At 40.4% G+C, this 15,877-nt stretch overlaps 1 protein-coding gene across 3 annotated transcripts in view; it reads right to left on the bottom strand.

The window, feature by feature from the left end:
• Positions 1-15,877, bottom strand: part of ncaph2 (non-SMC condensin II complex, subunit H2) — a 51,121-nt gene that overhangs the window by 7,648 nt on the left and 27,596 nt on the right. For all 3 annotated transcript variants that reach the window (XM_073066711.1, XM_073066710.1, XM_073066709.1), the window contains 6 exons: positions 15,802-15,852; positions 10,299-10,369; positions 8,754-8,871; positions 5,949-6,017; positions 5,413-5,468; positions 2,954-3,055 (listed from right to left, as the gene is read on the bottom strand). In XM_073066711.1, coding sequence (XP_072922812.1) covers positions 2,954-3,055; positions 5,413-5,468; positions 5,949-6,017; positions 8,754-8,871; positions 10,299-10,369; positions 15,802-15,852 — 467 coding nt within the window. The remainder of the gene's footprint in view (positions 1-2,953; positions 3,056-5,412; positions 5,469-5,948; positions 6,018-8,753; positions 8,872-10,298; positions 10,370-15,801; positions 15,853-15,877) is intronic.

Raw genomic sequence — 15,877 nt, 5'->3', positions numbered from 1 at the left:
TAGCTGTCAGTTGGATGTAAAGGATATAAATACTTTTGTTGAGAATTGAACTACAACTGGCATATGTGAAGCTTAAGAGTAAGTATTTCTTCAATTAAAGTTAAAGTCGCACAGGCACTAGAGAATATAGCAGAAAAAATAAACAGAGTGAAAATAAGTTAATCTTGGTTTAAATGAAGACCTGAATGATTATTTGAAAAAGAATGAACAATAAACATTATATCACACACAAAATGCTGGTAGAACACAGCAGGCTAGGCAGCATCTATAGGGAGAAGCGCTGTCGATGTTTCGGGCCGAGACCCTTCATCAGGACTAACCGAAAGGAAAGACAGTAAGAGATTTGAAAGTAGTGGGGGGAGGGGGAAATGCGAAATGATAGAAGACCGGAGGGGGTGGGATGAAGCTAAGAGCTGGAAAGGTGATTGGCGAAAGTGATACAGAGCTGGAGAAGGGAAAGGATCATGGGATGGGAGGCCTCGGGAGAAAGAAAGGGGGGGAGCACCAGAGGGAGATGGAGAACAGGCAAACAACTAAATATGTCTGGGATGGGGTAAGAAGGGGAGGAGGGGCATTAACGGAAGTTAGAGAAGTCAATGTTCATGCCATCAGGTTGGAGGCTACCCAGCTGGTATATAAGGTGTTGTTCCTCCAACCTGAGTTTGGATTCATTTTGACAATAGAGGAGGCCATGGATAGACATATCAGAATGGGAATGGGACGTGGAATTAAAATGTGTGGCCACTGGGAGATCCTGCTTTTTCTGGCGGACCAAGCGTAGGTGTTCAGCGAAACGGTCTCCCAGTCTGCGTCGGGTCTCACCAATATATAAAAGGCCACACCGGGAGCACCGGACACAGTATACCACACCAGCCGACTCACAGGTGAAGTGTCGCCTCACCTGGAAGGACTGTCTAGGGCCCTGAATGGTGGTGAGGGAGGAAGTGTAAGGGCAGGTGTAGCACTTATTCCGTTTACAAGGATAAGTGCCAGGAGGGAGATCGGTGGGAAGGGATGGGGAGGACGAGTGGACAAGGGAGTTGCGTAGGGAGCGATCCCTGCGAAAAGCAGAAGGGGGGGGGGGGGGAGGGAAAAATGTGTTTGGTAGTGGGATCCCGCTGGAGGTGGCGGAAGTTACGGAGAATTATATGTTGGACCTGGAGGCTGGTGGGGTGGTAGGTAAGGACAAAGGGAACCCTATCCCGATTGGGGTGGCGGGTGGATGGGGTGAGGGCAGATGTGCAGGAAATGGGAGAGATGCGTTTGAGAGCAGAGTTGATGGTGGACGAAGGGAAGCCCCTTTGTTTAAAAAAGGAAGACATCTCCTTCGTCCTGGAAAGAAAAGCCTCATCCTGAGAGCAGATGCGGCGGAGACAGAGGAATTGTGAGAAGGGGATAGCCTTTTTGCAAGAGACAGGGTGGGAAGAGGAATAGTCCAGGTAGCTGTGAGAGTCTGTAGGCTTATAGTAGATATCAGTAGATAGGCCGTCTCCAGAGATGGAGACAGAAAGATCAAGAAAGGAGAGGGAGGTGTCGGAAATGGACCAGGTAAATTTGAGGGCAGGGTGAAAGTTGGAGGCAAAGTTAATGAAGTCAACGAGCTCAGCACACGTGCAAGAGGCAGCGCCAATTACTATCCTTCCGTTCGGTTAGTCCTGACGAAGGGTCTCGGCCCGAAACGTTGACAGCGCTTCTCCCTATAGATGCTGCCTAGCCTGCTGTGTTCTACCAGCATCTTGTGTGTGTTGTTGTTTGAATTTCCAGCATCTGCAGATTTCCTCGTGTTTGCTCAATAAACATTATATTATGTTTAATATGAACACAATGCCAATAATATTTTAAAGGATTGTCTAATCTGTACAGAATTCAAAGGTTCATTTATTATCAAAGCTTGTATCCATATACAACTCTGAAATTTGTATTTCTCCAGATAGCCACAAAACAAAGAACATGAAAGTCATTCAGAGAAACAGCAACCCCCCCCCCACATAAAAAAGAATGACACCCTGAACATCATCAACCCCTTCCCCCCCTCACAAAAAACGACCAGGAACATTGACCCCCAAAAAGCCTTCCCCCTGCACAAAAAAAAAACAGAACATCAGCTCCCCCCAAACACCCTCCCCTTGCACAACAAAACAGAATTGTATATGTTAACGTAAGTGAAAAGTTGTTGGTTGGACCAAAAACTCAGAATGTTATTGATCCAAAATTGAAAGCAAGAATATACCCAAATTCAAACAAAAAAATATGATCAGTGTTTTTACTTCTGTCAGCTGATTGGGAATACTGTACTGGTAAGTATCTATTCATTCGAATGAATAACTGAAAAATACAATCAGATTATGTATATTCAAACCAAAATGCCCTCACATGATTCAGATATTCAATTTTGCACTCATCACCTTTATATTTCTCTAAACTGGTTAATTTCAGAATAGTTACAATTTCCCATAGTTATGTTAACATATTTCCATGATTAATTTTCATCCTTCTTCCTTCATGTCCTTTCTACAGAACATAAATGATTGTGCAATTATTGCTTTATCATCTATCTTTATCTATAACTATATTTTTGTTTTATTGATGGCTATTTTAAAACCAAAAAAAATACAAGAACTGCACTGTAATGTTTAATTCTCAGCCCTGAAATTTGGCCTGGTATTTGCACTGCCTCCAATTTCCAAAGTGCTAGCAGATCCCCACACTTGACTTTTTAACCTTTTCACAGTGTCCTACACATTATTTTGTTTATTTTTCGACAGATTTCATATTCCGCAGATTCCTCTCTTCCCATTTTACTGGTTACTGAACTGCCACAAATGTAAAGTGAAAAAAAATGAGTGGTGCTACAGACGAGTAATGAAGTTTGCTTCCAGTCTAGCTTATCAGAAAAAAACAATTGACCCACTAAACATTGCTCCTTGCATTAGCTCAACTGAAGTATACTTACTTCTTTTTCTAGTCTTGGGCCAATCGTTTCCTCCCAGTTCTTAACACGAAGTGACAGAGCAGTTTCCTGGGCATACTGCTGGGAGTTAGCAATAAACAGTTCCTGGAATACAAGAATAGGTCAGCATTTAATCCAATAACCAAGATTCTAGGTGGAATTCCATGAAAACCAGGAATTAAAGATTTGGGGACAACTGAAGCAGCCCTGTGCACTATTCCTCTTAAGTGCAGAACACCAAGGGACATTTACTGGTGCACCTCAAGGATGTGTGCTTAGCCCACTGCTCAACTGTCTCTACACCCATGATTATATGGCTGCACACAACTCAAACACCATCTACAAATCCATCTAAAATGTTGTTGGCAGATTTCAGATGACAAGGATGCGAACAGGAGCGAGATAGATCAGCTGTTTGAGTGGCATCACAGCAACAACCTTGTACTCAATGTCAGAAAGACCAAGGAGCTGATCGTGGAGGGATAAGTTGAGGAAACACATAGCAGTCCTCAGAGGAATCAGAAGTGGAAAGGATGAGCATTTTCACAAGTTCCTGGGTGTCAATATTTCTGAGGATCTGTCCTGGGCCGAACATATTAATGTAGTTATAAAGGCGGCACAACAGCATCTATATTTCATTAGGAGTTTGCGAATTGGTAATGTCACCAAAGGTGCTTGCAAATTTCTGCACAAGTACCATGACAGCATTCTAGCTGGTCACATCATCATCTGATATGGAGGGGGCTACTGCACAGGATCAGAAAAAATAGCTGCAAAAAGTTGTACACTCAGCCAGCTCCATCATAGGCACTAGTCTCCTCAGCATCCAGGACACCCTCAATCCCTCAGAAAGGCAGTACCCTTCATTAAGGAACCCCATCACCCTGGACATGCCCTCTTCTCACTGCTAACATCAGTGAGGTGGTGTAGGAGCTTGAAGACACACACTCAATGTTTCAGGAACAGCTTCTTCCCCATTACCATCAAATTTCTGAATGGACAATTAACCCACGAACACTACCTCAGTAATTCTTCCCCTCTCTTTGGAAATACTTATTTAATAAAAATATAAACTCTTAATGAAATAAATATATTTCATACTGAAATTAATAGCTTTATTTATTACAATATACTGCTGCTGCAAAACAACAATTTTCATGGCATATGCCAATGATATTAAACCTGATTTCTGATTTACCACTGCACAGATATTATCCTTGAGCATTACAGAAAGGTCCAAAGTAAGAAATTGTCTGGGAGAATATAATCAGTTAGAGTAGCATTAGTACATTAAGAAAGCATATTTAATAGTCAAGATGTACTGTGTGAGCTCAAGTTTCCATAGCATCTCTCTGACAACCTCCAAGCAGGTATATGGATAGGAAACCTTCAGAGGGATAAAGGCCAAACGCAGACAAATAGGACTATCTCAGGTAGCTTGGTTGAGGTGGTATCCGTTTTCTGTGCTGTATAACTGACTGGAAATTCAGAGCTAATGCTCAAGTTAAGGTTATCTTTTATTAAATCTAGGGACAAAGACAGAATATGTGCTTAGCTGTAGAGAAAAGGTTGGGACAAAAGGAAGGGTGAAAAAATAAAAGGGGAGGTGCACAATGGGTTATAAGTATGGAGTAATTGTGTTTCAAAAAGGAGAACAAGTGCAAGATGAAATAAAGTGACAACAGAATAAATAGGAAAATATCAGAAGAATTGTAATTGAGGAAAACAATATAATTAACTGTAATAATCAAAGTTACAGACACTTGTAGAAATATGAAATTGATTACAATTTCAAATGTAGAAGGCTGCAATTTGCTTGGATGGAAAGAGAGGTGTTGCTCCTTCTCAAGCTTTAAGGGAACAATGTAGAGATCAAGGTCAGAGGGTTCTTCTGAGTGGGAACCGAGATGGAGAACTAAAATGGCAAGTGCCTGTAAACTCATTCACACTTCAGGACTGAACACAGATACTCACAATACAGTCCTCCAATATAGAGACATAATGAAAAGCAGGAAGCTTTACGAGAGTAAGATACATTGCTCCTTCACTTCCGAAATCTCTTTCCCTTGTTCAATACAGAGTAAAGAGACTCAATCAGAAGTGATGGTGCCAAAGCAACAGAGGAAGTTTCAATTTGGGGGGAAAAGTACAACATCAGTTTCTCGTGGATGAACAATAAGTTCAGGCTTTCCAACATCCACACCCCAAAAATTAAATTATAATGTTAAACTTCCGATCCTGCCATTCACTGCTGAAATCCAGAGTGAAGATTCTGAGTTTCAGTACAGCAGAAATGTCTCAAAACTACCAGTCAGAAATTCCTGCTTAGAATTCCTACTATAATTCAGAACCTACAGGTTAAGCCTAGTATCGGCATTTTAAAAGGCCTAGATATTAAAGCTACAGGTATTAAACTAAAAAAGAATACTTAAAAATGATTTATTGACAGGTGTTTTGCATACCACATTCCTTCTGACAAGCTCCTCGTAACTCGCAAATCCAGCTTCTCCAAGAGGATCTGAAATTATAAATGGAAGATTTAATCACGGACAAAAGAGGCTTTAGAGGACAGATTAACTCAGAATTATAAGGAAAGGTACAATTAGTGAAAACAAGTACGTCACTATTTGTATTGATGGTAAGATGTAGGTGAGAGGAGAGGGTATAAAAGTTTTACTTAAATTGCAAGGAAGTTCATACTGGTGAAGCAAAGAGAGTGGGAGAAGAAAAATTTCCCTTAACTTACAGGAAAGGAGAGCATTTACTCACTAATAATGGAGAAAAGATCCAAAGCTGAAGGTTAGAGGAAACGGGCAAGGTCTACCCAGAGTTGTGGAAGGGGAGAAAGGATCATCCCAAGTTACATGGTGAGGGGTTGTGGGGGGAGGTGGTATATGTAGGATATAACAGGAAAGGATGGGAATGAAACATTTATCTAATTATGGGCAAGAAGAAATAGTGGGTTACAATACAGTTAGATTATGATTTTAATGATTACCCAAATTCATGGGGCTATGGTTTTCCTGAGATCCAACAGCTTCATGTTCCAAATCAATGCCATAGTCATCTAAAGTAAAAGAAATGCTTATCAAAACAAAAGTTTTCCAACTGTCTGCATTGTTTAACTGAATAATATTCACTATCTCACTCCCACTATCAAATCTAGGGCAGGATACCCTGTAATTGCGGAGCAGTTATAAGTTAACCGTTTGTGGAACAGTTATACAATTTGCACATATTCATACTAGAAATCTATTATTAAAAATCTCAGTCACAAAAGGGATCAATGTACCCAAAGAAAACTAAGAACCGTTTCAAAAGATTCAGTTCCTTCAACAGCAGCAATCATCAAATGCTCACTAATGCAGGAACGCTGACAGAATTATTTCAATTTACACTTCTACTCATTGTTTATAACTCAGCCTATTTTTTGTAGATGAATATACCACATCACCTCATGACCATTAAGCACAAAATGAGCATGTGTCCTCATGGAATCAGAGGTCCTTAGTTGATTGGGAAATAACCTGAAAAAAAAAAAGCAGGGGCACTCTGTCTCCTCTTAAACCCATAAATGAACTGTCCAAATTGCAGAATCCCCACGTAGGACTGGGTGCATCAGTTTACTGCAAGGACCACAATTGGCTAAACTTTAATCAATTAGAACAACCTTTGCAGCAAAGTGTCCTGGATGCCCAATTCCAGCTAACTAGAGCAAGAGGTTTGTTGTAAAATGAAATTTATGGCAAAATTCAGATGAAATTCATCAGCAATGTAGAAAGAAATAAAAGGAGTGGAAGTTCAAAATGTTTCACTTACTTTCTGGTATTTGAGGTAAATGAAAATTTAATTCATTCCAGTTCAAGACTATTTGTTGCTAACCAGCATTAATCAAGAGTATCTGGAAGATAATCCTGACTTAATTTCTTCCCAAGCCACAATTAAATTGCACTTAACGATTCTAACTAATCACAAATATGCACCCAACTCCTGCAGCTTTTTTAAGTTCTGTTTCTGCTGCCTATTTGAGATTGAGTAGGAGGAAATAAATCCCACCTCCTACACAAAGAAATTATGTAGATTGGACAATGGTGGTCAATAACATGTGAAATGATTGCTCTGAAACTATGTGTGGTGTACACAGCAGGATTGTCTGTAGGATATCAGACCAAAGACAAACCAGCTGCTGTTGTTCTGAGCTCTGCCCTTAAAACATTTGCTGCTCTGATCCAACAGACAAGGAAAATAACTTCCTTCTGCACCTTTTCTTAAGTTTTTATTAGCACTGTACATTAACTCATGTTAAAATGGTTTGTTAATGACAATACTCCATGAATATTAATGATTGTGGCAAAGTCTCATTGTGAAAGGCAATAGATACAACTCATTTCCGGTATCTCCTCCCTCACACCTAGTAAAGAGCTAAAGAATATAATATCCCCTTATGGCATGTGATATTACCCCTTTACTCAAAAGTCTGTGTTTGGTACAGGTGTGTATGAACCCTTCAGGCCATGACAAGCTTTCATTTGTCCAAAACAGACCAACCTACAAGGCTTGTAATGCGAAAGTGCAGCATTTCAGCGAGCACATGTTCAGTCACTCAAAAATATTTCTTTAGGAGAGTATAGGATCAGGCAGCATTAGTTCAAATCCAATTCGATGGATTGTTTTCAGAAAATTTACATTATGGATCTGTCTGCAAGCAGTGTGAGACAGACAGTGGTTCAGAGGCATGCTAGCCATCACGTACCTGTCCATACAGATCCCATTTTGCAGCACTCAGTTTGTAACCTCTTCTGCTATGCCCATCTAACTACTTCTTAAACGTGACAGTATTAGCCTCCAACCCCCACTAAATAAACTTAAATTTATGGAGGCCAGTAGATTTGTATATGTAAAAGATATCAAAAATTTTAGGGAGTGAGTGAGCATTGAATTTAAGAGTATGAGCAGTGATCATAAAGAATGGTGGAGTAGGCTCAAAAGGTCAAATAGACTGCTCCTGGTCTCATTTTCTGCATTTCTATATGTTGTACAATCCTGAAAATGTAGATCCCTTCTGTGCAAGAGCAAGGCAATTTCACTGACACTGCTTTATGTATGAAATTCACTAGCTGTCCATAGCAACTGGAAAAGGAAAGTTGTTTGAGATAGAAGAATACAAATTATGAGATTTTGATTGTTTTATACACTATAGCACTAGTACAGATTTGACAACACATATGGCTTGATTGCAGCCTAAATATTGAGATTCTACCTAGCCAAGACAGAAGATTACAAGTTGTACTAAATTTACTTAAATATCCTAGGGCTTGCCTGATTTTCAGGTAATATAGTGTGGTATTCAAGGCAAAGCCGATATATTCAAGCCAAAAATGGAACCCCTGATTCTTCCAATGAACCTAGCAGCTATGCTCCAATTACTGGGAAAGATCAGAAATGGTCCCAATCCCAAGAGATGTTTGTGACAGTTTTATCAAGATACAGAAGAGAATAATATATTTATGATATTTAGCAGTGGATTAGAAATATATCCTTTGCTACATCCAATTATCACTTTCTCAATAAAATAATTGAAGCCTACATACTGGCTGACTGAGCTAAGGAAGAAGCCAATGTTCAATTACACCACAATTGGAAGGCAGGAATCTGCCCCTAGCACTTTCCAGTTTGAGTCCTACACTAGGATTTCATTCCAAACCAACTGATAACTGCAGCAGAGTAACAAAGTACTGAGGCTGCAAGAAACACAGAACTATACCCGTGTAAAAAAAGTGTGAAATTCCGTCTCTTTAACTACCTTCCACTCCATCATAATCCAGATGGTCTTCATCTTGTTCTTGCAACTTGTTTAATTCTTCTTCCACATTTCCTGCTTCAGTTTCTAACTCTTCTATTACTCGCCCACGTACAGCAATCTGCAGAGGAAAGACTTCATTAACATAATTATATACACCAACAGCAGGAGCATTGACATAAACCGGAATGCATCAGCAAATGCATTAGGGACGACAAAGCAAAGCACCTGAATTAGACTCTATAATTTCCAATTCCTTTTCAAACTCCCCCGCATACAAACAACCTCAATTACTCATTGGCATTCCAGAAATCAGATTCCTCTCACTATTTCATCCATCTGATCTGTCATCTGCAAACAATTCATTTCTATACTTGGTGGAAACTAAGCAAGTTCCACCTACCTATCATAGAAGGGTTCATGCTCAATGCCCTCAAGCCACATACACGACATCCAACCATGCACAATCCTCCCAAACCCTATTACAGCATACAACAAACACCAAGGACAAAGCAGCCCAAGTACTATCCCCAGTCACCCCAAAACAATACCACCTCAACAAGCTTTCACCACCCTCAGGATGTCTATCAATCATGAACCTTACTTAAGACATGCTCCAATTAAAAAAGACCGTGACTGATCATTTATCTCATTACTTTTCTCCACTAAGTCATGTCTCTTAACCTGTTTTGAATACATTTAGCAATCTGCTTAATCATTTACAACAAAGCTAGTAATCACTCATAAATTCTCACTGCACTCTATTGTTCCGAGAACCACACGAACCAGACCTACATCCAAGATAATGTATTTAGCCTCGTGAGGCCCCAATATAATTGGAGCAAGTACTTATATCTTTTTATCATAAAGACCAAGGTATACCATATGCCTTTTTAACTGCTTGCTGAAGCTGCATCTTCCAGTAAATAATACAAAACTTGCAAGTCCCTCTGAGCATCGACACTTTTCAATTTCTCATATTTAATAAAACTTTCTTTTTTTCCCCCTTTGTGATGGCCTCAATTTTTCCACATTTTTTTTACATATATTTTTCACATATTTCTAACCATGCTTATTTATCTAGCCTGCTATACTCCCTAAAGTTTCTCTACCTTACTTTATACTATGAAGCCTTGTTTTATTACTGCGAAACCATACACCAACCTTAAGATATCCACTCCATCCATACTTCTGCCTCAAGAGATCCATCCCAGCTATGTACCACATCAAAGCCCTATCAGAAGGCTCATCTAATCATACACCCTCACTAACCCCTTTCAAGGCAATAATCAATGTATACAATCATGCCAAACCACGGTTCCACTTTGTGACCGGCTCCAATTGTGCCCATATCTGAAAGTTAGTAAGATTGTACTGCCTCTGACCTTAGCCAAGAACATAATTCGATAGACAGAGAATTCAAGGTTCCTCTTTAAATAATCTCCAATCACCAGAAGGGGAATTATTACAATAAATCAATTTGACAAATACTTTGTAGGTAGAGTCCCTTGATCTTTTCGTACCAATATCAACTTGCAGGTTACTCACCATTCTGTGCTGATACTTCCTTTGTGCCCCCAGTCTTTCCTTCATGTGTTTCCAGTACAGAACCTCCATATCTACAGAGCAAATCATTTTATAATCACTCAAAGGCACATTGGAGCAGCTCAAACCTTTACTTTCAATGTAAACATTTAACTACTTTGCTTAGTCTGCTCCAGATGTTGAGCCTCCCCGTTTATAAAAATTCATAGCCAAAAGACAATTGTTTACTAAGAAACCCCATCAACTCATCTCTAACTACAAATACTGAGGAACATAGATCGGATTACAAAGATAGACTACTCAGTTCCAAGTCCTTTCCTCCCATTTTCCCCACAACAAAACATTCCAAGCTCTAGCTAGCAGGGGAGTTCAACCAGGCCAGCATGAAGAAGCCTCTGACAAGCTACCACTGACACAATTAAAGAACCAGAAAAGCCAACATGCATAATCAATCCCATGCCTGCACTTTGCTAAGTCCAATCACCTAGCTGTACTTCTGCTACCAGCACAATGCATCAATGCAAGACTGCAGCACCATTGGTGAAGACCACAAAGGGATGCGAAGACCAAGGGAGGTGGAGGAGCATTTACAGTATTAACTAGAATCAGTGGACTGGACCATATTCAAGGATTCATCTTTGGATCAGAATGAATATACCACAGCTGTTGCTGATTTTATCAAGACCTGTTAGCCTGACATCAATGGTTGAGAAGTTGTTGGAATCGATTGTTAGGGATGAGATTACTGAGTACCTGGAGGCACATGACAAGATAGACCAAAGCCAGCATGGTTTCCTGAAAGGAAAATCTTGCCTGACTAACCTACTACAATTTTTTTGAGGAGATTCCAATCGGGGGGACAAAGGAGATGCAGTAGGTGTGGTGTACTTGGATTTTCAGAAGGCCTTTGACAAGGTGCCGCACATGAGGCTACTTAGCATTGATAACAGCCCATGGAATTACAGGGAAGTTACTAGTATGGGTGGAGCATTGGCTGGTCGACAGAAAACAGAGTGGGTATAAAGGGATCCTATTCTGACTGGCTGCTGGTTACCAGTGGAGTTCCACAGGGGTTGGTGTTGGGACCGCTGCTTTTTAATGATGTATGTCAATGATTTGGACTATGGTATTAATAGGTTTGTGGCTAAATTTGCTGAAGATACACAAATAGGTGGAGGATCAGGTAGTGTTGAGGAAACAGAGAGCCTGCAGAGAGACTTAGATAGTTTAGGGGAATGGGCAAAGAAGAGGCAAATGAAATACAGTGTTGGAAAGTGTATGGTCATGTCCTTTGGTGGAAGAAATAAATGGGTAGACTATTATTTAGATGGGAAGAGAATTCAAAATGCAGAGATGCTAGGGATATGGGAGTCCTTATGCAAGATACCTTAAAGGTTAACCTCCAGGCTGAGTCGGTGGTGAAAAAAGCAAATGCAATGTTGGCATTCATTTCTAGAGGTACGGAACATATGAGCAGGGATGTGATTTTAAGGCTTTTTAAGACTCTCATAAGACCACACGGAGTATTGTGTGCAGTTTTGGGCTCCTTATTTTAGAAAGGATATACTGACATCGGAAAGGGTGCAGAAAAGATTCACGACAATGATTCCAGGAATGAAAGGGTTACTGTATGAGAAACAACTGGCAGCTCCTTGGGCTCTATTCCCTGGAGTTCAGGAGAATGAGGGGGGATCTCATAGAAACATTCCAAATGTTAAAAGCCCTGAACAAATCAGATATGGCGAAATTATTTCCCATGGTAGGAGAGGCCAGGGCAAGAGGGTATGAGTTCAGGATTGAAGGACACCCATTTAGAACTGAGATGTGGTGAAATTACTTTAGTCAGAGGGTGGTAAATCTGTGGAACTTGTTACCATGAGCAGCTGTGGAGGCCAAGTCATTGGGTGAATTTAAGGCAGAGATAGATAGGTTCTTGATTAGCCAGGGCATCAAAGGGTATGGGGAGAAGGCAATTAGTTCAGCCCATGATTGAATGGTGGAGCAGGCTCGATGGTCAAATGCCCTGCGTCTGCTCCTATATCTTATCATCTTATAACAACCCAAATTTTCCCAAACCAGAAACACTGGATAAACCTTAGGTTTAGACCTGTGGTATTCCAGGCTGGCGATCCTGAATCTTGCAAGTGGTCCAGGTATGACCTACAGAAGGCCATTATAACAGAGTAAAGGCAATGAAATTAAAGACACAATCAGATGTACAGCAGCTATTACATCCTAGAAGGTGAGACCTAACAGTATAAGAAACATTGATGCTTCACTCCCCAATGAGTTCTACAACTTTTACCCACACTTTGAAAGGGCGAATAATACTAAACCTATGCAAATCCCTACAGCATCCAGCGACAGTGATGATGGACCTCCACCACCCAGGACATGCCCTCTTCTCGCTGCTAACATCAGAAAGATGGTACAGGAGCCTCAGGACTAACACCACCAGAGACAGCTATTACCCCTGAACCATCAGGGTCTTTAACCAAAGAGGATACCTTCACTCAACTTCACTTGCCTCATCATTGAAATGTTCCCACAACCCACTGACTCACTTTCCAAGATTCTTCATCATGTTCTTGACATTTATTGCTTACTTATTTATTATCATTTCTTCCTTTATGTATTTGCACAGTTTGTTAGTCTTTGCAAACTGGTTGAACACCCAAGTTGGTGTGGCATTTCATTGATTCTATTATGGTTATTATTCTATTATAGATTTATTGAGTATGGCCACGAGAAAATGAATCTCAGCATTGTATATGGTGACATACAGTATTGTACTATGATAATAAATTTACTTTAAACTTTGACACTGTGATCTCTATGCGAGGGTGACATAACATCTGTCAGGTCCCAATGGTGTGCCTGGCAGGATACTGAAAATCTGTGCCAATCAACTGCCTAGAGTGTTCAAATACATCTTCAACCTTTCACTGCTGTGGTCTGACGTTCCCACCTGGTTCAAAAAAGCAGCAGTTATACTGATGCCCAAGATCAGGATGAACTGCCTCAACCACATCTATCGTAACGAGGTGCTTTGAGAAGTTGGTTATGGCTAGAATTAACTCCTGCAGAGCAACAACTTGGTCCCACTGCAATTTGTCTACAGCCACAACACGTCTACAGTGGATGCAAAAGCCAATGGCTCTCCACTCTGCTTTGGAGCACCTAGGCAACAGCAAAAGAAACCACATGAGACTCAGTAGTCAATACCCTCAGTATTAATCACCAAGCTTCTAAGCCTCAGCCTTTGTACCCCCTCTGCAACAGGATCCTCTACTTCATCTTTAGGAAAATATCAGTGATTCCATCTTCTCCTCACTGATAACACTGGCACTCCTCAAAGATGCACATATTCACTGCCGTACTTGCTCTACACACGTGGCTGTGTAGCTAAGTACAACTCAAATGCGATTTTCTATTATAAATTTACTGTTGCTGGTAAAATCTTAGCTGGTTGAGCGGTGTTGCAACAACCACCTTGCATTCAACATAATCAAGACCAAGGAACTGACTGTAGACTTCAGGAAGGGGGAAGTCGGGAGAACCCGTAACAGTCCTCATTTGAGGGTTTAGTAGTGGAATGGGCAAGCAGCTCCAACAATCTGTCTGGGTTCCAACACACTGATGCAAACACAAAGGTGGCATGCCAGTGGGTCTACTTTATTGGAGGTTTGAGGAAATCAAGATTAGGTTCATTATCACTGACATAGGTTTTGAAATTTCTCTTTCATTTTGGTATGTCACTTAAGAATCCTGCAAATTTTTATAGATGTATGGTGGAAAGCATTCTCACTGGTTGCATCACAGCCTGATATGGAGGTTTCAATGCATAGGATTGCAAAATGAGTTGTAAGATCAGCAAGCTCCATCACAAGCACAACCCCACCACCACCACCCACCAGCGAGGCAGAGTCTCAATAATGCAGAATCTATCATTAAGAACCCTCATCATGAGAAACATACTTCATTAGGGAGGAGACAGAGGAGTCTTAATGGTTCAGCAACAGCTTCTTCCCCATAGTTATTAGATCTCTAAGTGGCCTATGAACCATTATTCCTTTTTGTGCACTATTTATTTTGTAATTTAGGTGTTTGCACAATACTGCTGCTACTGTGTTAAATTAACGAATTTCATGTCATATAAGACAGTGATAATTAAACCTGATTCTGAACCTAGTTTCTTCTCACCTTGCCATTATGCTCTCTCCAAGCTCAAGTTTCCAAAACAACCTAACTCCTAGAGTAATTCCTTCATAACATCCATTCTGCCTTTGCTTCACCTGATGTTGTTATAGTCTTCTCCCCACAGGTACTGCCACAAATACCTTCATAACATACACCAAAATTATTACATTCTTCATAAGTAATTGATGCCCCTTTGCAAATCACCATTCAATAGAACCATAGAACACTACGGCACAGTACAGGCCCTTCAGCCCTCCACGTTGTGCTGACCCATATAATCCTTTTTTAAAAAAGTACTAAACCCACACTACCCCATAACCCTCCACTTTTCTTTCATCCATGTGTCTGTCCAAGAGGCTCTTAAATACCCCTAATGTTTTAGCCTCCACCACCATCCCTGGAAAGTCATTCCAGGCACTCACAACCCTCTGTGTAAAAAACTTACCCCTGATGTCTCCCCTAAACTTCCCTCCAATAATTTCTTCTATTTCCAGTTTCCTTTGGCAAATCCACATTCTTGCCTCCAACAATTCTATTTTCAAATACCCACACATTGGTTTCTACCCCACCTAGAGCAACGCAATAGCTCTCAAAGTAACAAATAACATTCTATCAAAATTATCAAATTAAGCTTTTTTCATACATTTCCTGACTTGTCCACAACACTTAGCACCATATTCTTCTGCATTGCTGAATTACTTTCAAAGATCTGCAAAAAGTCTTATGTAATGGCTTCTCATCCATTCTTGTAATTGCCTCTGGAGCTATCTCTGGACCCTCTCCAGCTTTCCACTTAAATACAGTTGACCCCTTTGCAACTACTTCAAACAACATCAATTTACTCCTACAGAGTTCATAAATCACTACCCAAAATTTTATGACATGGACTAAAATTTGCTCTCAATTTTTTTTTCCCAATTCACTTTTCTTGATACATGTGCAGATGATGCAATTTTCCAGGAATGCAATCCCTCTAATGCGGGGGTTGCTTATTAGAAACAGCATCAAAAATGTGACATCTAATTTCTCATTAAACTGCAAACGTGAACTGGTCTTTGCCACTAGCTTTCCAATCTACCCACAGCAAATGTGGCCAGAGGACAAAAAACAGGCCAGAGTGAGATTACGGAAATGGGTAAACCAAGTGCTCAGTGAAGAAATAGGATTCAGTCAGGATTTGGGTGCTATTCCTCTTGCAGCTGAATCACCCCGATTCTTTCAGTCAATAAAGTCAGGGAAGATCCTTTTAATGAACCACTGAGGTAGGAATAAAAACTGGCCTTACTTTATAAGTATTAATTCTCACCTGCAAACATTGGTCCTCTCTTTTTCTTTGTATCATTCTGTCCACCATAATCTAATAAATTAAAAGAAAAAGGGAG

The sequence above is a fragment of the Hemitrygon akajei genome, chromosome 14, assembly GCF_048418815.1.
Source record: "Hemitrygon akajei chromosome 14, sHemAka1.3, whole genome shotgun sequence".
Lineage (NCBI taxonomy): Eukaryota > Metazoa > Chordata > Chondrichthyes > Myliobatiformes > Dasyatidae > Hemitrygon > Hemitrygon akajei.
Note: the sequence above shows the minus strand (reverse complement) of the source record. Positions and strands in the feature narration are given on the sequence as shown.